We start from the raw sequence: 22,701 nt of genomic DNA, 5'->3' as shown, positions 1-22,701 counted from the left end.
TGACAGTGCTGCAGACAGTGCATCTGGTTAGAATCTGGAAGACAATACCCATACAATCCCTGGGGCCCTTTTCAGACATCCACACGCTATCAAGTAATGAACAAAGCATTCCTGGAACCCTCAGGTGCTCCACCGTCCTGGCCCCTTTGCCTGTGGAAGTCCCTCCCTCCTGTGTGCCTGGAGCTTTCAGGACCCTGTTCTGCCACGCAACCGTTTAACACTCAGACATCACGAGGCCAAATTTTTGTGGATGTGAGCTACAGTAACTCTACTCTGCTTCCATCACCTCATCTAGGGAGGAGTGAATTCATGATTTTTTACACAAAAAGTGAATAAAACTGTCTCTCTGTTGGTCACCCTGGCATCATTCAACTCCCATATTCCCAGAAGAGCTTAATCTCAGCAAAGAAAAGAAAAGCAGGAGACAACTGTAAAGTTTTTGGCCAGTAAATTCACTCCAAATCCCCGTGTGCCTTGATTTGAAGAGCTTTTAAACCCAAGAAGACTCACAAAGTGCAATTTGGCCTTTGCACTGTTTCAACAATGAGCCATAAAACTAACACCCTGGACCAATTCTAGTCTCTGTTCATATGAATTTAGCCAAGCACCAGTAATTTTAATGTAACTCCACAAAAGTTAATCAAATGGTGAATCTTCCACACTGAAATTATTAAAGAAAGGAACTTCTGTCATGCCAGACTGCAAATGAAGCTTAGGGGAAGCTTCAGGGACGGAAGAAGAAAGCTCCCAGATATTCAGGGTAGCTCATATCTCAAGAGCCTGTTTTTAATCATAACCTCTACAAGCTAGTTACACACAGCTCATGCTTTTCTACTTGGATAGAAGCTGCCAACTGGATGGAAACCGGACTTGGTGTTTTCCAGTTGGTGGGAAAGTTTTCTGAAGGATATTTGCTTGAGCAGCACAACAGCTTAGCATGAGCCTTCCTAGAAATGAAGCACAGAAATCACAGAATCCCAAAATATGCTGAGCTGGAAGGGACCCACAAGGATCATGAAGTCCAACCCTCAGCCCTGCACAGGCCCAGCCCCAAGAGTCCCCCCCTGTGCCCCAGAGGATCAGCCAAACCCTCCTGGAGCTCTGGCAGCCTTGGGGCTGTGCCCACTGCCCTGGGGAGCCTGGGCAGTGCCCAACCACCCTCTGGGCGAAGAACCTTTTTCCAAAATCCAACCTAACCCAGTCCTGACACAGCTCCAGCCATTCCCGGGGTCCTGTCCCCGCTCCCCAAAGAGCAGAGCTCAGTCCCTGCCCCTCCTCTGCCCCTGCCCAGGAAACTGGAACTGCAGTGAGCTCTCCCCTCAGTCTCCTCCTCTCCAGCTGAACACACCAAGTGCCCTCAGTGTCCTCACATGGCTTCAAATCAAGGCCCTTCCCCATGTTTGTTGCCTCCTTTGGACACTCTCTAATGCCTTCAAATCATTCTTATGTTGCAGTGCCCCAAGCTGCCACAATACTGAAGATAATGCACACGCTTTAGACAGTGTGAGTTCATACCAGTGCCCTGCTGAACCCTCACAAACAGTGCACTGGGGCTGTTCTAGGCACAGGTAGAAAAGGTGATGGCCAGGAGTTCCATGTTTTCCTGGAATGGCAAACCAGCCCTGCTGCTTACTGCCTTTGCCTCTATTCCTTGCCTCATCAGCTTGTACCAGCCCCCACACCCACCACCCACCTTCTTGGAGGTGGAGGCAAAGCCCTCTGTGCTGTTGGTGGGCTCCTGGTGCTCTGGGATGTGACGTGTGCCAACACGTCCTGCAACACAGTGCTATTCACTGCTCAGCCTTGATGTGGCAAGACAGTCTTGTCTGCACCCCTGAGAAGCTCTGAGCTAGCTCAAAGCCTGGCACTTTTCACTGGGGTCCCTTTGGCACAGCTGATTGCACAAGTAGGCCCACATACTCCTGAAGTGGAATTTGTCTGGAACAAAACACCCAGATATTTTAATTTGGATCTTAAAAGAAGATAGAAAATAAAGATAGATCGTTGCCATCCCCCTTCATGGTTTCATTCTTACTGGGGGGCCGCTTCAGCTGCATCCAAGCCACAATGAACCAGTTTCAGCCCTCATCTCGGTGTGAGCTAATATGCACTGTGTTAATTGGTACCAATGGAACCAAGGTCCTGGACACAGGATTTGGCTTAACAACAGAGTGTGGAATATGGTATCCTGAGTGCCAATGGCAGGGAAAGCAAGCACGACCTGTCAGAGCAGAGGAGACCGAAAACATCGTGTGTTTGTCTCCTCTCGTGCTTCTGTAGCTCATCCTGCAATATGTAGAACAGCTGGCTGATTCCTGCACAGCCCTATCCAAGGGGATCCCTCTGCACTGCTATGAGAGTGAGGAAGAGACACAGTAATTTGCTTCCCACGGATGTCCCAAGATGATCAAGATTTGGGCCTGTTTTCCCGTTCTGAATATTGAGCACAGTCCAGTGAACAGGGCACATACTCTGCTAACACTGAACCTCTCAAAAACCTTGTGTGATTGTGTGACATGAAGCAGATAAATCGTTCTTGCAAAGCAGAAAGCTAGTCAGATAAGGTTGGATATTGCACTTGAATAAGCAGTGCTCCTAGTCTCAATCTCCAGGTACTTCCAAGGCTAAAGAACAAAAGATTTTCTGGTTTATTAGTGGAATGTCTGTTCAGCTTGAAACTAATACTTGATAGTGCTGCAGCCAGAACTCTGAGCCAGAATAAATACATGAAATTCGGTGTTTCTTGAACTATGGCCCTGGTTTGTGAAATACTTAGTTGCTCAAAGAACGAAATGTTGAATCACCAGGAGTGAGAGTTGTAGCACAGAGGGGGAGTGGAGCCGTGGGAAATTCTCTCTGTCCCAGGTGAGAAGGCAGGACAAAAGCAGCTTTCCTCAGCTTTATTTTTTTTTTATGGCCCAAACAAGTAAAGTCTGTCAGATTCTTCTGGTTCTCTGATCAGGCCTGAGGTGCCTGGCTGTGCTGACAATAAGTATTAGTCATGATCACACTGTTATTTGTCCTGTAGATGCAGCTGGGGTTTGTTCTTGGATAGTGCATGTCTCAACAGGGAAAGTCTGGGCATTCCTCAGAGACACAGCAGGGAAGAGGGTAAAGATCTCGCCTTGTCTTGTCTGGTTCAGCTGAATCACAGGATACAGGAGTTGTTCCTCAACAACCCTCCCAAGGAGAGAGGACAGAAAGAAGGAAAGCAGCAGAGCTCTGGGTTTGGGAGAGTAGCCTGCAGCTCTGCCAAAGGCCTTGACACTCCTTTTCTCCACCCCTTGGTGTTGCCCTGGGAAGTGTTCCCTGTACCTGCCGACAGCAGGGAAACTCCACACTCACTTCAGCAGAGGGGAGGAAGTGTTTCAGTCCTGTCCAAAGCACTGCTGGGTTTTCAATTAAAAACACCCCAAAACACCTGTGAGTTATGCCCAATAAGTTTAATAACTGAGGAAACCATAGCAAGTGACAACTACAAAATACAAAGCAGACACGGAAAACAATGGCATAAAAGTGGGAAGGAACAGTGTCTGCACTGAAAAATGAAAGCAAAATACACTTAACAGAGGCTCTGGGTTCAGATAGAACACACATGGTCACATACAACACCGCATTGGGAACAGCACACACAGATACTCGTTACACTGGGGGGTTTCACAGCTCTCCACTTCATCCCAGATGACAAGTAAATTCATGTTTTTACTCTCTTACATAAATTCTCGTGCACACAACATCATCAGCACCAAAGGTCTGGAAAAGAAATAGAAATCAATCAGAAGAGATGGAACCAGCAAACATTTAACACCATTTTGAAATGTTATTTTTACTATAGTAGCTAGTTCTACAGCAGAAATACATTTTCTTATGTCTTTTGACAGATGGGAGTAAAGAAAGAAGTCATTTTGGAAGAGGAATGCAATCTAAGTGACCCTTTTTCCGAGGCGCGATGAATTTTGTCAGAATGATAAATGATGCATAAATTCCCTTTTTCTATAGTTTCTTGGCACGCATTTATAAATAAACATGAGAAAAGAAAGAGAATTTGGAATGTGCTGTTGTTATATTTAGAAACAGTCGCAGCACTTTGAACTAGAACTGCTGAGGGTGGAATTCAGACAGCGAGCTCCAAAGGTATCCTTTGATATTCCCAGATACAAATCCGAGCAGTTCAAATGGAGTGAGGGGAGGGATGGTGAAGAGCAGGAGAATGTACACCTATGACTTGTAAACACAGTGCTGCTGCAGGCTGCTGACACCCCATCCTAGGACACCAAACCCTCAGTGTCAGTCACAACCTTCTCTCAGGGCGCTGTGACCTTGACCGGGGGTTTGTCAGGGATGAGGAGGATCTGTAGGGCCACACAGATTATCAGGATCTGCAGGCAGGACAGTGATTGTGGCAGCTGTCTGAGAAAGCCACCTGAATCCCAAAGTGTCTGTCTGGAACTGCAGGTCTGGCAGGCTAAAATCCAAGCAATTAAACGTGAAGGAAATAATGGGTGCAAGAGCAAGGAAATAGTGACTGCAAAAAACTTTGTGTTCAGCTGCACCAACAGACAGTTCTGAGCTCAGCACTAACAAGCTGTGAGGTGGATGTTTGGCTGCAGTAACCGCCAAGGGCTCACTGAAAACTATAAATTAAGACCTACCCCAGTGTGTTATGAAAATTCAGCTGGACTATCTGTTTTAATGCTTTCTACACCTGTTTTGGCCAACTCTTCCTTGAAAGGACTTGGCTTTAAAACTGACTCTGGCTTATGTTTTGTTCACATTATTGAGGAGACAACTCTGTTAGTATTTTGGGGATACAGGCTTTAGTTTTATGCACATCAGTATCATATAAATGTTTATATACATTTTTAGCTTATACATGAAAATGTCTGGAAATGAACATTAAAGGATGTGGATAGTTCTCTATTGTCCCCAGCACCAGCTGCAAATACCCTCACTATGGCTTCCTTTAACATTTCCAAATTATACACAAAGGCAAAATTACTTCAGCAGGAGCTTTCCAGAGAAAGGAAGTCAGAGCTAAGACCATCCAAGCCTTGAGGTTGTCTTTGGGGACTGTAAGGTCCCTGTGACAGTGGCTGTTTTTCTGTGGCACAGTCAGGCACTGCTAAGCACATTGAAGTTTGGGTCCCCTGCTGCTCCCTCAGCACAAGTCCTGAACAGTGGTAAAGCAGCCCCTGTGTAGTGTTCCCCCAGAGCTGGCAGGGCCCCAGCCTGACAGTTGGAGCTGCACAGCTCTGCAGCCACATCTTGTGATGTGAGGGGGTGCCACAGCAGCCAGTGCTAATGAGAAAGGCTGCAGCAGCCAAGACTCCTGTGCCTCCCCAGACAATTCAGGTCTGTTCTTTCAGGGGAGTTAAGAGAGAAACTCCTTCCCCTAAACCTGTGCAGCAGCAGTTATTCTCAGAACAGGCCAGCAGCTGGATGGAGAGGGAACACTGCAGGGAGGAGCAGGTTGAAGTAGATGTGCTCCATACTGCAAGGGAGCCACTGGAGGTCCCAGGGTCTGAAATTCCACTGTCCAGTTCTGAGACTGGGAGCAGGGCAGAGCTTGCTCCTGAGACATCAGCTGAGTCTGACTGGCAGCCTCCTTGCAAGACTCACAGGAGGGAGTGTGGAAATAAAGACAAAACTTTGTGGAGGAAGCAAAAAGAAAGAGTAACTGTCTGGGCAAGCTCAGTGTGGGTGAGTACAGGCACAGGCAGAAGGGCTGCTGGGCTCTCAGTCACAGCCTGGCACGCCCGTGACACGGGGCATTGCACCTTCCTTTTGTACTTCCAACATCCAGCTCCAGATGGACTTCTGGACTTCGGAAAATGTCAGGCTGCATTTGGATAAAAATCAAGTGCAGGAAACATGGACATACCCAGGGAGCCCAAATCCATAGTGAATCAGTTGCTACATGCAAGGATTGTCATTCTCTGCAACACACTGGTCTCACTGTTTGGAAAATCACTAAAATTTAACACAATCATGTCTCAAAATGTAGATTGTAAAAAAATAAAAGTCATGCAAAGCCCAATTACAATTACACTGGAGTACCATGGAGCCCCTGGGCACTTCTCAAAACATCAGCTACCATTTCCCTGAAGACCCAGCTTAGGTTATGTGGCCTCTGATCTGCTTTGGGAATAAGCTGCATTTTTTGGCACTTAGATTTTACACCTTATACTCATCCAGATGACTAATAACCTAATTGAATCACATAAATAAAGGGCTTTATTGTCACAGTTATGCACATGGTTTAAATGTGGACGTACATAAAAGGTGTTTCCCTATCTTATTGTAATTTATTATCATTGTTGATGAACTCCACTCAGTGTTACTAAAGAAAGAAAAGAGAAATGTGTTCAGACTTGCTGCATTCCTTTTCTTGTGGTTACTCACAGAAACATCGAATGTACAGCTGGGCCCAAGGTCAGGGGAGGATCCAAATCAAAAGGCTGTTACTCCTGTGTCCTTCACACTTAAATCCTTGTGTTCAGAGGTAGGATAAAGAGTTTAGTGTCTGTGGTTCTAATTCTAGATTCGAAAGAAGTGATAGTCCCTAGCAGAACAAGCCGACTTTAGTGATTTCCAGGACTTAAAGCAGCAGAACTTCCTAACAAAAAGAAGGAGACCAAGCAATCCTGGCTATTTGGTCGTGAAGTTACATCAGAGCAATTAAAAAAAGAGCAATGCCACCAAACTGCAATTCAGATCTGATGAGAAGATGCAGGATTTTCAAACAGCACCTTCTCATCAGCTTGCAAAACGCTCCAAGGCAAGACTTCTATCTAAATCTAAAATAGGATTTTAAATGTGCAGTGACTGCAAATTGCAGAATTGTTTTCTTCACTTGGCTTGTCATAATCTGTAGCTAAGAGTCCAAAAGCACACTGCAAACAAAGCCCTGCGCAGGGGGATAATCCAATAAATTGACCTCTCTCAGTTCACTCAAAATCTGATGACCACTGACATCATGAGAGATTAAAAGAGAATTACAGGGCAGTAATATATTTTGGTAGGAGTAAATCTGCTTTTTGAAGGCCTTCTTTATAAACATTTGCTGAGGAGCCTTTGTGATAAAGGGAACACATGGTATAATTAGGAAGAGTGTCATTGAAACAATCACCTGAGAAAGATCCCTTCTGCCAGTGTATGCAAAAATCCCTTCATCTGCTCATAATTGACCAAAATGCAGAGGCTTACAAAAGTGGGTATCAGCAAACTGATGGGGAAAAGAAGATATTATTTAAATGAATGCTCAGTAAAGGGTTTGTCCACATGCAGGCCTCCATGTTACCCAGAATAAAGCTACAGATCTTCACAACAAAGGCACATTGCATATTTCCTTTCTCCTCCTGACCCCCATAACGTTTTAGGAAAGAGGTTGATCATTGTGGATCTGCAGTCCCAGAATGTGCAGCCCTCACTTTGAAACTTGGATATCAACCCTGTGAGCTCCCCCTCACTCTCCTCAGGATATCAGTGGACAGGACCACGCACAGCCAGGCCATTCCCCAAGGGGCCTCAACGTCAGTGTGTGTGTTTGGGCACTGCTGTATCACACAGATGCCTCAGAGCCGTGCAGCAGATGAATGACAGAGGGAAGAACATGAGACAATGGTACCTCCCAGTAACAGTCTTGAAAGCCAGTAACAGAGAACATCTCAGCTGCCAGTGATATTACGAGAGGCTCCGTTCAGGATCGGGTGCCTCCGAGATGGAAATGGCTGTGGCTTCTTCCTTTGTTGGGGGTGTGACCCAGACCAGGCTGCAGGGGAGAGCAGGGGCTGTAGCTCCCTAAGCCCCCTTGTAAATCTGCTCATGGCAAAGACTAAATTAAAGCATTAGGCCCATGCAACACACACGCCTGCATCATTACAGGCTTCTGAACTTGCATCGGGACTGCTTTAATGAGGTCAGCAGCAGCCCCTCACTCCGAGCTCAGTAGGAGTAGACCCTCCTTTTGATAACTGATTTTATTCAGGCTCACTCTCCAAATGCTGCAGGGAAGTTAAACTCCGGGGTAGTTTAACACGGTTCGGCTGCAAAGCACGTTTCCAAATCTGCACTGACCCTTCTCACCCGCCAGGTTGGATTTTAAAAGCCAGCAATGTCATTTGAAAAATGTTCACTCGCTCATCAAGGCTCCGCAGTTCACCAGTTTTAATCAACCAGGGCCTGGTTTTTCTGGGGAGGGAATGCAGAACAGAAACCATGCTTGAAACCCCCCTAATGTTCTGATCTTTGACCCTTGCCATAATTGATTCTGAGAACCCCTGTGTGATACGTGAACTGTGTAAAATGTGGTCAGAGGCTGTTTTTAAAGCCCCTCTTCACATCCACTTTAAAATGTTTGTGTGTTCCAGATTAAACTTAAATCTATGGAGGCTTGAGCAGCCCTGAAAGCAGCAGTGGAGCTGAAGTTTGAATAGAAATGTGTCTCATTTGAATAGTTAATATTTGTAAGCAGCATCCTTTAACTTGGTAAAGAGCAGACCTTTTGTTCTTCTGACTTACACAAGTGATTGATAGCTCATTAATGTCCCTGACAAAAACACACAGCAACAGCAAAAATGTTATAGAGCATAATGAAGGGAAGAAAAGGCACTTAATCCCGGGTCATAATTTTCAAACAAGGAAAGGAAATATATATTTTTGTGTTATATTCTGATCTTGATTGCTCAAATGCTAATCCAAGTATAGTTTATGAATCTGGACTTGTAAATACAGATGTTCTGACTCTCTGTGTACATTACAGTCCTAAAGCACAATACAATATAGTGTCAAGACAAATAAATGTGGACTTTGATGGGGAAATATCCTTTTCATCCTCCCTTGCTTGCACATTTCATGCATTTTTTATCTATATTGTTCACTTATTCTAAAACTGCAGCACTGAAGTCCCAGCAAGTGCATCAGATGAGATTAGAATAAACTGTTCTGATAAAAGTAGTTGCAATGTTCTGAGACATTCAGGCCACCTTTTTTATAAAGCAGAACTTGATCCTTCTTCCCTTACTCCACTGAAAAGACTCTTTTTCTAACAGGGCTTTAGACCTACACCTGCCATTGTATGAGCCAACTATTATTTATCTCCTGATAAGAGCAACTCCATTCTCCAAGCTGCAAGGAGCTGAGGACAACTAAAGGCAACTGGTACCTGAAGGTAAAGAAAACCTTTGCCAAATAAATAGTGTGTTTCCAGCATGTGTGTACCAGAGGACACAATGTGGCATGGAAGGCCATCATATTGCTCAAGGGAATATCTCTGAAGAACATAAGGAATTCTTCTGCCAGGATGCAAGAAACACTGATAATTTTACAGTAGTATGGTTTCTATTTTAGCTCTGTGGTAGTCATGGCAATTCCACACTGATTTGGTTGTTTTATTACATGTGATAATAAATGCATTTTATTTAACATGTTGTGTCGGAGAGAAAAATACCTCCTTCCACTAGGAAAATGTCATAATCAAATGGATCCCCTAAGCAATGCAGCACATCAGATCAAAATGATGTGGCAAACCTCCAACATTTATGCAGCCAGGATTAACAGGGTAAAACTAATTCCTTACCCCCTGCCTGCTACCCCAAGCCTTTTTTCAATTTGTCTAACACAGTTTAGATTATTTCTTGCAACTTCTTCCAAAAGGGGTAGGAATTTTCTTGATTTCTTCTGCAAACGTATGTAACAGCTAAGAAGGAGTCTCAAGACTTCTGGAAAGATTTCTCTGGACAGAAAAACAGAAGCAAAGACTTATTGAAGCCCATCAGAAAGAGTAAAGGAAAACATTTCTTAGATAAGCAGGGAGGTTTGAGAAATGTGAAGATGGGAATTGTTAAATATTTGAAGTGATATGGGCAGAAAAACTGAATGAGAAGAAGAACTGAAGAAGAATTTCAGGTCCTAAAGATCCCTAATGGAGTTGGGAGAATGGAAGAAGAAAGGAAGGAGAAGACAACAAAAGATTTCTCCCTCTCACTGTGCTCTTAGTTTGGAAGAAGCAAGATGTAAGTGGGGGTTTACAGACTCAGAACCAAGGAAGATTTCCAAGCAAGACAAAATAATCTAAATTGAATCTTTGTTTGCTGGAGTGATGAAAAACCCAAACACCCAAAAACCCAAGCGGCGGAGAGGCAAGAGATCAAAAGGGTCTTCTCATTCAGAGCTCCTATTCCCACTTTGTTCCCTTTCATAGCTGAGGAACACACCTCAGCCAATCCCTTCAGGTAGTTTTAGCTGTTAGAGCCCAAGTCTGGAGGGAATATTCTGGGGTTTTAAAATTAGGGACCGCAGACAAGAAAATATGGCCTACCCTCTTCCATCTCCCTCCAAGCAGTAGAACCCTTTGCTGCCTCCTGGAAGGGTTAATTTTGGCCATCTCAGGTTCTCCAGAGGAGCAGAGACCTCACACTCACCACCTGACTCCCAGAAACACCTCACTGCTGAGCTTTAGGGTGTCAGGAGATTTGGAACGTGTTAACCCACGTATTGCAAAGATCTGTCCATTCAGTCCCATCAAATGTCATGAGGGCTTGAAAATACTTGTCCTGAGGACCAGCTATTGTCAAAGTAGTGAATAAAAAGAAAAAGAGGCCACTATGCCCCAGAAAAAGAGGTAGGAGAATGGAACTGCATATCATAGTGAGTAGTAAAAACCAGAGAGAATGATCTGGGTCACTTGGAAACAAACACTATGTTGTCATAATGGCCACGGTAAAATGATACATTGCAACCGAAGAACACAGTCCCAGCTTGCCAGAGAGGGGAAGGGGATCACTCTGGGGAATCAGAAACCAGGAAAATTGCTTGGGATAGAGAGTTCCCAGAGAAGAGTTAACAAAGTCTTTGCACATGAATCAGAATAATTTTACAGAAGAGTAGTGAGATGAGGTCATCACTACTTCAGGTGCTAGATTGCTACCAAAACAGTCTGTGCCATTGTGGTTTGCACAGTTTAGAAAGGAAAGTGATACACTGGAGGGGTTTAAAGAAGCAGTCAAAGAATGATTCAATGAAAGATTCCTTTACATTGAGGAGCTCAAGGTCTTCCAATGGTTTAGCTTAACAATCAGAAAGTTCTTCCAAGAGGTGGCTTGATCAGGGGTGTTAAAAGAAGCATTTGCAATATAAAATGTTAGGCCTATTATTTAGGTTCTTTTATACACAATATGTAAAGACTGGGAGTTGAATCTACACATACACAGATTGGAATGTCAAGGAAATGAACCAGTAAACCAACTTAGGAAAAGTTGTGAGATGCTATAAATGGAAACATTTTAAGAAGAAGCAAGTTTTTCTAATTTATATCCTAATTGGCAAAAAAGAATTAATTCAGAAAAGTCCAACAGACTGTATTAAACAAGAAAAAAAAGGTTAGATGGCTTTATAATCTTGGAATCACTCTGGTTTCTTATCCAACTTCATTATTGTTCCCCAGCAGGGTAAGTTCCCGTTGCTGCTTGCAGGAGGCAGTTGTGTTCTGACTGCCTTTCCTGCTTTGCTCGGAGCAGTTCACTTCGTTTAACAGCTGCCTCATTAGCCTGTTGCTCAAATAATCAACTACAGAAATGTATTGTTAGAAAGCTGGAAAAATTCTAGTTGAGAATATAGTTTGTGCACTGCATTACGTACAAAGATGCAAAGCAGGGATCAAAGTGCTTTGCCTCCTGAAGTGTTACGATAATATAAAGAATTCCAGTGGTTGAGTCAAAAGAAACGCTCCAGCACTGGAGTATTCATTCAGGAGAAAGCAGTGTGATTTCACTAACAGCAGACACCTCCTCCTAAGGGGTGGGTGAACAGTTCCAAGATGTCTGGAAAAATATTAACAGCTTAAAAGCTTTTAGTTTATACACGGTTAGGTTTGGGTCTTGTTTTTGTTTCAGATGCAATCTCAAAACCAGAACTCCAACTGCTTTAGAGAAACACCGGGGAGGCTGTTTGTTTTCTAAAGTGCAGAGGTTTAGTCAGTGTGATAGTTTGGAATAAAACCACCCTGCTTTGATGTTTCCTTACCCTCACTCCAGCAGCCTTGTCTTCCACGTCCAGGCTGATGAGGCGTAACAGTCTAATCAACTATTTATCTGGAGTGCACCGGTAAGAACATGTGCAAGAAAACGATTCTGAACTCGAGCTGAACTGTGCTGCAGCCTCTTCCCTCGGTGCTGGGCACTGCTAAACTGATGGGGAGTGACTGCTGGGGAAAGGTGCAGTGCAGAGAACTCAACTCTGACAGAAACAGGGATAATCTAAAGGAGGAGGCAGCTGCAGAGGTGCCGCTCTAACGCCCCCGGTACCCTCTGCCAGAGGGGAGTCACACACAAGGGGGGATTTGGGCTGAGAGCAAATGTGCAAACCTGTGTATTTCTGAGAAACTCAGGAAGGCAGTTCTGAACCTGATTCAGAGATAATCAGGGAACTGGGGAAGGAAATTACATGTTTTCCATAAAGAGGAGAGATTAGAGCATGCTAACAACATGTACATCTCTCCCTCTGTACGCCACGTGACTGTGGATAAGAAGCAAAATGTTATGCACATGCCTGAAAAAGAAGATTCTCCAGAAATGAGGTCAAATGCCTTTATCTCACTTTCACCAGAGAAAATCTGCAATAAACCAAGCAAATTCTTTGGTAGTGTGCATTTACAGAGTAGAAGTGGCCCACTTGTGATTATTGTATCAGTAAAAGTATGGCAAAAGTTATAACAATTAAATGCAAGTCAGAACATGCATATACCTCCATTTGTTCTTAAAAAAAATAGAAAGAAAGGAAAAGGAGTGATTTATTAGTTGTATGGGTAGAAGATTATGAAAATGGTAGTATTCCAGATGGACTTAAGTAAGGAAAAATAATAAGTCATACTATGTGGTAACAAAAACCCCTGTTAATATGGTTGCATGTATTGAGTGGGTTCAAAGTTCTTACCAAAATCAGCTCATCATTAGCTAATTCTCGAGTCCAGTATGTTTTGGGGCCATCTCCCTCAATAAGAGTTTGTTTGCAATAGATCTTGTTTTCATTCTCCCAAGTGGCCAAACTCTGCAGGCAAGAAAATCATTAGGAAATACATTAATTATATTCCCCAGTAGCACAAGACAGAGACACAACAATGAGCAGCAGTGAGAATAATTGCTCACTAAAGGAGCAACACACAGATAGATAAAGGAAAGCCGTGACATCAGAGTTAAGGTGTGAAGGGGCATCTTGGAAAGAGGTCTATATTAATAACAAGGTAACTGTAAATGTGTCTTTGCAGGGTGAAGCCACTCAGTTTCTATAAAAGGCTTGTTGCTGAAAAGTGTGATTTAGGAACGTGACAATGTCGTGTCTGTGTTCCCAAGCATCTCTGTACATGTGTGGTTTGATCTGACATGTTATTTATCACTGGAGTCCCCTTAGAGTCAAAGCACAGACAGTCCTATATATCACACTGTGGTCATATATTTGTCACCTACAATCTCTCCTGCTATATGGCACTGTGCCAAGTTAGCTGTATATAAAACAAACTAGAATGAATCACAAACAAATTAAAGAAACTTGGTTAAGAGTTCGGGTGTTTGTGACATTACATTTTAAGGTTGTGGGTCTGGGCATTTTTCAAAGCATTTCAATGATGACTATGAAATCACTGAAAAATAAAAAAAAACACCAAAACCTATAGGATTTTGTTTAACTTTCACAAACAGGCAAGTCTTTTGCTTTTCATTCTAGCACTGAACTATCATTGCACAGTGCAATGGAACAGCTGTGCAGGAGGATGCCCTGTAATGAATGTGCAAGTAATCACTTTATAACTACACGGGGGAGACATTCATTAGTCTGTGGTTATATACATATATGTTTATACACACGTGTGTGGGTGCATATATATGCCTAAATTCAAGTTAACACTTCCCAGACATTCAAAGAGAAAACCCCCTCTACTCTGATTTAAGATTAGCTGCTTACTTTATAAATATTTTTCAAAACAATAGGTTTTATAAGCCAACAAGCCATTCTCAAGCAGCAGTTGTAGAAGCTTTGCCTTGCAGTACAACTACATATGTCTCCCTCTTTGTCTATATGAACAATGGATCAAGTTAGTTGGCAGAACAAAACCCTCCACCCCATAAAGTATATCAAAATCTATCACCAGTCAGCAGTTTTGCCAGATATTGCAAATTACATTCTGGAGTATTATTTTATTCTCTGTCAGCCTTTGCTCCGTGGCCCCATCTTGGTTATATACACACAGCAGTACAACTTATTCCTGAGAGTGGACTATAAATAATTCCACAACACATGGAAAAAATTTACTACTTCACAAAACACATTTCTTTCAGGTTTTTCCAACTTTCATAGCTTACAGCCATAATTATTGTTTTTCCATCTGCAGCAATAAATCCTTCTCTAGAAAGCGGGTCGCTTTTATTGTATCTGCATTATGCATGAAGACACTAAAATACTACTTTTGCCGAACAAGATAAATTAACAAAGCCAGCAACATTTCCTGAACAAACTGTTAAATATACAATAACTCATCCCAGAGATCAAGTGGATGTTTTAAACGGTCACTGACTCCCAGAATCTCCTTCGCTTTTTCATAAATTTGAGTTCACGGCAATTGCACCGAAGACAGTATGTTCTGAATTTTTAATGGTGCAAAGGGTCTCAGAAGCTGCCCCGAGAATTAGGAGAGATCATATTTTGGAAAGTAGATTATTCCACCGTCATTGGATACTTTTAAAACTGGGTCCTCATTTGGGACTACATTCTGATGCTCTTTATTTGTACTTCTTTTATAAGAGTTTTATATGTACTTCTTTTATAAGTGTGAGAGTAAAGTGCCCAAGGAAAGCACAACTAACCCATGCCTTTGATAACTCTTCAAAAGACAAACTGTGACCACAGCCCAGGTCCCCAGTACCTCAGAGCCCAGGTACCTACATCAGCGAGAACCTGGTGTCAGATGCTGCCGACTGAAATCTCCCTCCATGGCCACACAAGTGCTTACAGAGGTCTCTCACACAGAATCAAGCCCAAAACACTCCAGTGAGTGTCCTCCAATTCCCTTCTGCTCAAGGAGATGGTGTAACTATGGCTGGTATAACACCACCTGAAAGTCTGTCTTACACTCTGCTCTGCAAATTGGACATATGCACTTACAGGGGCATGAAAGAGGATTTCAGCCCCAAACTACAAACAGTCTGTGGTCCTGCTTGTGAACTCCTCCGATTCAGTCTAGGACTAAAGTTATGTCAGGTTTGTACACCAAATCCTGACTCTTGAGGTCTCTCTCGCTCCACCATTTCCAATGTTTCTGTCAGGGACAGAGGCTGGGGAGAGCTTTCCCTGCAGCCTGAGTCTCCAGGGGAGAGGGAAGCAAAAAGAGCCGGACAAAACTCTGCCAGCCAAGGAGCTGGCAAACAGGTATCTGAACTCTGCTTTTGGGAGTGCTCTTTTTTTGTCGTGCTCTGTTGCCTTCAGATTTCAGTTTTGTCTTGCAAGAGGGACAAGAGTACTGGTGACCACCAAGAACCCCCAAAGAGTGCTTTCTGGCAAGAAGAGGATGGAGGGCAGCAATGCCACTGCCTGGGGACACCGGCAGCAGATGTGTTTGTCCCATCTAAAAAGAACTTGGTAAAACACACACACACCCCCATACCCCAGCTCTCCTCCTACCCTGCACTTTCGTCCATCCACCGTCTCCTCCTCAAAGCTCTCCCCGATTTTGAAGTTGATCTCGGTGGTGCGGACAGTGGTGGAAGTTTTGATGTAGAACTGGTCGCCGTCCTGGCGGATCTCCACGTGGGGTTTGGAGGCGGCTGCCACCGCCACTTTCCTGAGCATGGCGTTGACACCTGGGCAGAGCGGGGAGGAAAGCAGAGCTTGACGCCTCCAGCCGTGCCCCGGGCTGACCTCGCCCCGCATCAGGCGGATCGAGGAGCGGGGCTCGGGGCCGGGGCTCGGCGCGGACCCCCCGGCAGTGCCGCGGGCCGGGAGCTGCGGCGGCTCCGCACGGACCGCGGGTGTCGGGGGGATGCCCGGGCACAGCGCCGGACCAGCGGCTCCCGGGGCAGCCCCGCAGGTGAGGCGGGGACACGCCGTGGCTCGGCCGCCCCTCCTCGGGCAGGGCTGAGCCACCCCCGCTCCGGCGGAGCCTGCCCTGAGCCGGGTGCCCGCCCGGAGGGAGCGGAGCGCGGCCGCGGTGCCCCCCGCCCTCCCGCGGGACACGGCCCGCTCCCGGCTCCCCGAGCCTCACCCAGCGCCTTCAGCAGCTCGTCGAAATTCTCGCTGCTCCTCATCTTCCAAGTGCCGGCGAAGTTGGGCATGGCGGGGCGGGCGCTGCGGAGGCGGCGGGGACGCGGCGCTGCTGCTCGTTCTCCGGCTCAGGCACCTTGTGAGCGGGGCGGACCGCGGCGGCGGCTGCGGGAGCGGGGCACACCCACCCGACCCCCACCCCTTCCCCCGGGCCGGCACCACGCCGACAGACAGCCGGCCCCCTCCCAGACACGGCCATCCATCCATCCCTCCCTCCCTCCATCCATCCATCCATCCATCCATCCTTGCTGTCCTCTCCATCCATCACTCCCTGCCCGCCTGCCTTGCAGCCCCCCGGGAGCCTCCTGGGGCTGCCCAAGCAGGAGAGCCCGGCTGTCAATTGTCCCACAAATGGGGGACGCCGAGGACTTGATGAAAGGCAGGCAGGGAAGGCAGCGGGCAATCCAACCAGGTGCAGCCTCTCCAGGCTCTCAGCGGGTCGATCCCACCACGGCACGGCCGAAGCACAGCAATCCATGACAGCGAGCTCCCGAGCTCCCACACACCTGCCAGCCTGGCCAGCACGGGGTGCAGCCAGCGGGCCACAGGGGTGCCAGGGAGCACAGCCCTTCCCAGGGTAGGAGATTGTTGTAAGGAACCTGTCACTGCCCCTAAGCCGAGCCTGCCCCTTAGAGAAGGGTGAAGGACAAAGAGATAGACAAGAAATTCCCCAGCCACAGCCACACAGTCCCTCACTGCTCTGTGGTGCTTTTGGCAGCAGGTGGATACAGGTGTGGAGCTGGAAGTTGTTCCTATGGCATCAGAAAGAACAGTGCCCATGGTGGTCACAAGCTTTTATGGAGAAACACATGAAGCTATTTCACACTGACTTAAATTAACACCAGTGTGCTGCAGATTTGAGTGCTGCTCTGTGCCTCTCAGGCTTTCCAGGACCATTTCCACCATCTTTGCTTTGAATCCCTTAGTTTCAGGTCAAAGATGCTACATTAAAGTTCCTTATTGCAGCTGATTTATCCACATAATTAAGGGGAACAGAATTTAACAGGTTAAGGCATATGGAGGTTTTCTGCTGCTGTTGTGCATAAGGAAATACTCAAATCATCCAGAAGTCTGTGATTTCCCAATCAGAACAGAGCCAGATGTGTTTAAATTATAGGAAAACCTTTGCTGAGCCACCTTCACAGTATATTCACAACCCTTCTGCACTTTTTGGACTCTCTCTGTAAAATGAACACATAGGTTACCTGAGGTGTGCATAAAATGTGTTTGCTCCTGGAAAATGAATAGACCTGGGAGTTACTATGTTGGGCAGGATTCTCTGGTTCCTATATGCTGAAATTTGCCCTCATTTTTTATCCCAGTAAGAGTTTTACCCGAGTAAGAAACATAGGGCAGAACCAAACATTTGTCTGTTGATTGTCACTCTTTTTTTACTGAATTTTATTTCTGCCTTTTCAGAAGGATACCCTGGAGACCTGGCATAGTTCTTTAACTGAAATATTTTGATGGAAAATCTGTTGTTTTTTTTTTCCAGGAAATGAAAATTTAAGTTAGGAATATCTGTTTTCAATAACAGGATTTCTTTAAAAAGAAACCAAACAGAACAACAACAGAAACCAAAAACAAAAGCCAGAGCACGAAGCATTTTTCAGTTTTTTAGTAAATGACAATAAATTAGTCCCCCATATGAAATACTTGTTTAACAATTCCCAGTTGGCTCAAAGAAAAACATTTGTGGAAAAAAAAGGCAGACACACAAATAATTTCCCTATTGCAGGGAGGTTTAAGACTTTCAAACATAATGTTGCAGGCCCAAAAAACCCACACCAAGTCTGGGTATTGCTATGAAACACTGAAGAAAAACCCTGCTCAGTATCTCGGTTCCAACTTCCCAAATGTACAGCTGAAAATACGCTCCCATGGTCCAGCCCTGCTTCCAGAACCCTGCAGAATGTGGATTCCTGGAGTATCCCAGTGATATGGCTCAGTCTCTACAGGACAAAGTCCTCAGCTACCTATGAGAATGAGTCTGAGCAGCACAAACCACACAGGAACATCTGTCTCCACCTGAGGAAATGTGTTGGCCCAGAAGATTTTAAGGAGGGACAATTTGGTCTTTAAAGGACCTTTTAAGTTCCTTGACTGTTCTTTCGTTTGCTGCACCACTGATACAAACAAGAACTACTCCAGCAGATGCCACCTGAGAGTGTTTCTAAGATGCAGGCCTTGGTCCTAGGGCTTGGACTGTGGCCACTGACCTATTTCATGAAGTCCAGGAGGGAGCCTTCAGGATAACCTTCATCTAGAATGTGCATCAGGCTGGAAGGAAGAAGTGCCTTTGGTCAGAAAAGGCTCTATTTTGCAATGGCAGCACACTGAGCCACTCATCCTAACTACATGGAATCAAGTTACACCTTTATTTACATTACAATCTTATCTAAAGAGCGTGAGGTACCCGTTCCACCTCTGCAGTACAGCTGCTAAACCAAAAAGCCAGCTAGGCTCGGGGGTGTCTCACTGGCTCTCTCTGGACACGTGTACATGGTCACACCTTATTTATCTAGGGAGGCAGTTTCCTTCCAGCACTGCCAACTGCAGACTTAGCAGCTATTGAGAATTAGACCTGAAAGTTCAACCCCAGAAGGAGTTGTCCCTCTGTGGGACCGAGGGGGCACTGCTGCTGGCACAGGAGGGAGACAGGCACCAGCATTCCAGAGCCAACGTCTTCCCTCTCACCAGCAGTTCTTCATGTTCCTGCAGCAGTTGAACAAATCACCAACAGGCATTCCGCCCTTACTCTTTGAGTGACATTTTATTTCTGTCCTTTCTCTATGCTTCTTCTCTTTTCTTTTAAATCATTTATGTTTTCCCTCTCTTTCTCAAAAATAAGCCCTCGTGTTTCTCTGAATTTACTAATTAATTTAAAAGTCAGCAGGAGTTGAACTCCAAACTCATAAGGAAGCTAACTTCACTCCAACAAAAGTTTAAAAGCAAAACAGCTCTATTATTCCAGTTGCTTAGGACAGCCAAAGCTCAGTGAGAAAAATGGTCTTTTTGTTTTTCCATTTGGTGTTTCATGAAAACATTGTGGATTGTAATCCCATTGCATTGTGGAATACAAATCCCCACTTAGGCTGGGAAGGCAACACAGGGAGATGTAACTTCAATGGTAACAAATTTCACGTGGTTTATGCACTAGTTACACAAATTACTTATGCATATAATAATTATATAAAAGTCAGTAAGAGCTGAGTTTCTGTTTTACAAGCTGTGATCGTATCAGCTCGATGCTATTAGAGTCATTTGCATGCTGAACTGTTTGAAGGAAAGGGAAGGAAAAGATAAGGAAGAAAATATGGAAAGAAGCTTAAAGGAAAGGAAAACAGAGCTGTGATGTAAGACTCATAAGGAATATAGCACTGTTAAAAAATAAAAAGGCAGAACGTGAATTAGAATGGGTTTACTGCATGTCTGGGATCACTCAAATGAAGGACTGAAACAGTATCACTATGGCAGACATGACTCAAATCTCTGCTGTTATAAAGTGAAGATCACAAAGCTGTGCTGACTTATATTAGCTGAGAATGTTGCCCATAGACTTTACTTTAGCCCTCCCATAGATCCTTATCCTGCCACAGCAGCAATAGGAGATGTTTATCAGGTCATGCTGAAACAACCCAGACTAAATGGCAGTTTTACTTTTCTTTCAATCTCCTTCTGTATGTAATTTTCCCATTAATGTTATGGAAAACAGTTTGATTTTCTAAACATGCCCCTCAGCACTTTTTCCCCTCGGCATTTATTTTGTTTACCTGAATCCCCTCAGGCTGAGCCTTCCCTGCAGATGGACCTAATTAATCTTTCCAACAGTGCCTCTAAGACAAAAGAAAGTAATATATGTACAGATGGGACCAGGGCACTCCATCATCCATACAAATAAGTGACCAGTAATGGGACCAGAACTATCCCCTTGAGGTTACTGGCTGACCACTGGGAACTCACACAGGGCTCAGTGCAAACAATGGATTTTATTTGCTAAGGTGGTACCCTAGGTAAGGAAAAAAAAAAAAAAAAGAAAAAAAAAGATTGGTTTAAGGCAGAATAAATAATAAAGAAATAAATTATTTCTGACGTGAATAAATTATACAACTGGAAGGCAAATTGCCATCGTAAATTTACCTGCCAAATTAACTTCCAGTGGGCCTCCAGCAGGACAATGGGTGAAATGTAATACGAATGTATGGGATGGAACAGCATTGCTGCAGTGCTGCCTTGTATCTCCTACTGCCCTCTCACTAAGCTGAAAGAATACCCACTATTCCCAAGCTAAAATGCTGGAGGGATTTCCAGTGCCAAGGTACCCTTTTGGTTTTTGAGACCTAACTAATAGGAAAGGAAATGAACTCTTGTGCTGTTAGAGGCAGACAGGAAAGTGTTTGCCAGTTTTACGTTCATTAAGAAAAAATAAATATTATCATTTTAATTCCTTCCCCACAATATCCCCTTCCAAGAGGAATTAATTGATCTGTGTTGTCTTCCACAATGGGGCTTTAAGCTGGCCACCTGCTCTTCCTATCTTCCGATCTGCTACAAGAACACAATAAAGTTGAGAATTGTTTTCTTAACCAAAGTAAAATTTGCTGCTCTGACTCTGAAAACAAAGGGAGTTTGATTGTCTTTTCGCTTGGGCATTAATTCTGCAGACTGCTGAGCAATTTGATCCCGACCCAGCACGGTGTGGTGGCAGTGGCAGTCACACAGTCACCATGGGCTGTGCCCTAGAGGTGCTCCTGGGTGTGTTTTCCTGGGCCAGGACCAGAATAAAGCCACAAATATCAACAGAGAGGAAAATCAAGATCACTCGGTCTCAGGCTAACGTTCTGCCTGTAAAATAAATCAGCTTAGAACACTGCTTTGGAAAACCACTTACAAACTGCTAAAGAGTTGTGCAGGAGGGTCATACTGAGTAACCAACATCCAGCAGAGATTTTTAGTAGCTGGACCTCTTAATGTACATTTGAGCAGTTGTAACGTAACAAATCTGAGCACCGACTGAGAGTGTTGGGAACATAAGTGACATTACCTTCTGTCCAAACTGTCCAGCCATCACCAGCTGCCTTACACAGTTCCTGTCTCCCAAAAGTCAGATTCTGCATGTGGCTTGGCAGCTGAAAGCGAGTCATCAATCCCCAAACCCTCCAGTTCAGATAAAGAAACACGGCAGAAAGTATCAGTTTGGAAGCAACACTAACAATCTGCCAAGTTTAAAACACAGTATTGTATGAGCAGGGGGAAAAAAAAAATCTATTCACATGATTAAACAGAGCTTTCTGGTTTATTGGGTAAGACAATGTACTTCAGAAAGAAAAAACTAAAACAAGGATTTATTGATTTCAGAATCCATGGCCTGGGGTGAAAGTCATTCTCTGTGCATTACGTGTGTTTTAATGGATTTTTTGTGGAACTGTGAGTCAAGGATGCCTCTCTGAATGAAGAAGATCCTGGAGAATCCCAGTAGACTTTTGGCAAAGTAGCAAATAAGATATTAACCTCCTTTTCTCTTTCCCCAGCTTTCCTCTCCTTTAGCTGAAGGAAGCAAAATAGAATAGTGCATTCAGATTGTTTCAACTAATTTTGGTGATGCTTCCCTTCAGCCCAACACCTTCACTTCAGACAAGACAATGATCAGCTCTTTAAGCAGCCAAGTCACTGGCACTTGTTCACAGGCAACCTAAGGCAAGGACCAGGCTGGGAGAGCAGAGGATGCGAGGCAGGAGCTTCCTGGGCTCCTGATGTTGGAAGATAACTGTCTACATAAACTTCTAGGAAATAAAATCCATCCAGCTTCAAGCCAGAGTCTTCCACAGCTATGTCCAACAGTCAGGAACAAAGTTCCATTTTTAAAGGAAATATCTCATGTAATGTATTTATTGGATGTCTCCAAAGGTGCACATCAGAGGCAAGGGGTAGAGTTGCTGCTAAAGCAGCTCTGAAAAGCCAACCTTTCCTTTGAGCTGTGCCTGGTAATTCCCCCCCATGGTCACTACAGCAAACTAACAATGTGAGAGCAGCAAGAGTGGTGCTCTGTGTGTCACAGCCTTGCTTTGCTCCTTCAGGCTGTGGCATGGCTGGGGTTTGGTTGTTAAACTGGAAACCCTCCCTGTAACCTCTAATGCAGAAGAGTTGTTTCTCTTTCATGGAGGGGTTACCACGACATGAGAAACCAGGGGTTTTCACAGAGGCTCTCGGGAACTCAGCAATTCTCATTTGCTTGAACAAAAGGCATTAATAAAGCCATAGCTGTCAATAGAAAAGGAATCAAACTGTGCCAGCTCTCTGAAGACAAGGCAGGTCTATTAAGATTGACTTGCTCAGGCAGATGGACCGAGCGTGGTCACTGGAGATTCCTAAAGGATCTTCGTCTCCCGGGATAGA

The 22,701-nt window shown here is 44.7% G+C and overlaps 1 protein-coding gene across 1 annotated transcript; it reads right to left on the bottom strand.

Annotated features, from left to right (window-relative positions):
• Positions 1–3,424: 3,424 nt before the first annotated feature.
• On the bottom strand, positions 3,425–16,381 carry CRABP1 (cellular retinoic acid binding protein 1). The gene is made up of 4 exons (XM_027712310.2): positions 16,247–16,381; positions 15,667–15,845; positions 12,931–13,044; positions 3,425–3,753 (listed from the first exon to the last, which is right to left on the bottom strand). Exons 1-4 carry the CDS (start codon positions 16,314–16,316, stop codon positions 3,703–3,705), a joined length of 414 nt encoding a protein of 137 aa, XP_027568111.1. The 5' UTR covers positions 16,317–16,381; the 3' UTR covers positions 3,425–3,702.
• Positions 16,382–22,701: the final 6,320 nt, after the last annotated feature.

The sequence above is a fragment of the Pipra filicauda genome, unplaced genomic scaffold (assembly GCF_003945595.2).
Source record: "Pipra filicauda isolate LSUMZ 115617 unplaced genomic scaffold, ASM394559v2 scaffold338_size783178_pilon, whole genome shotgun sequence".
NCBI classification, from domain to species: domain Eukaryota; kingdom Metazoa; phylum Chordata; class Aves; order Passeriformes; family Pipridae; genus Pipra; species Pipra filicauda.
This window is presented reverse-complemented; position numbering and strand designations above follow the sequence as displayed.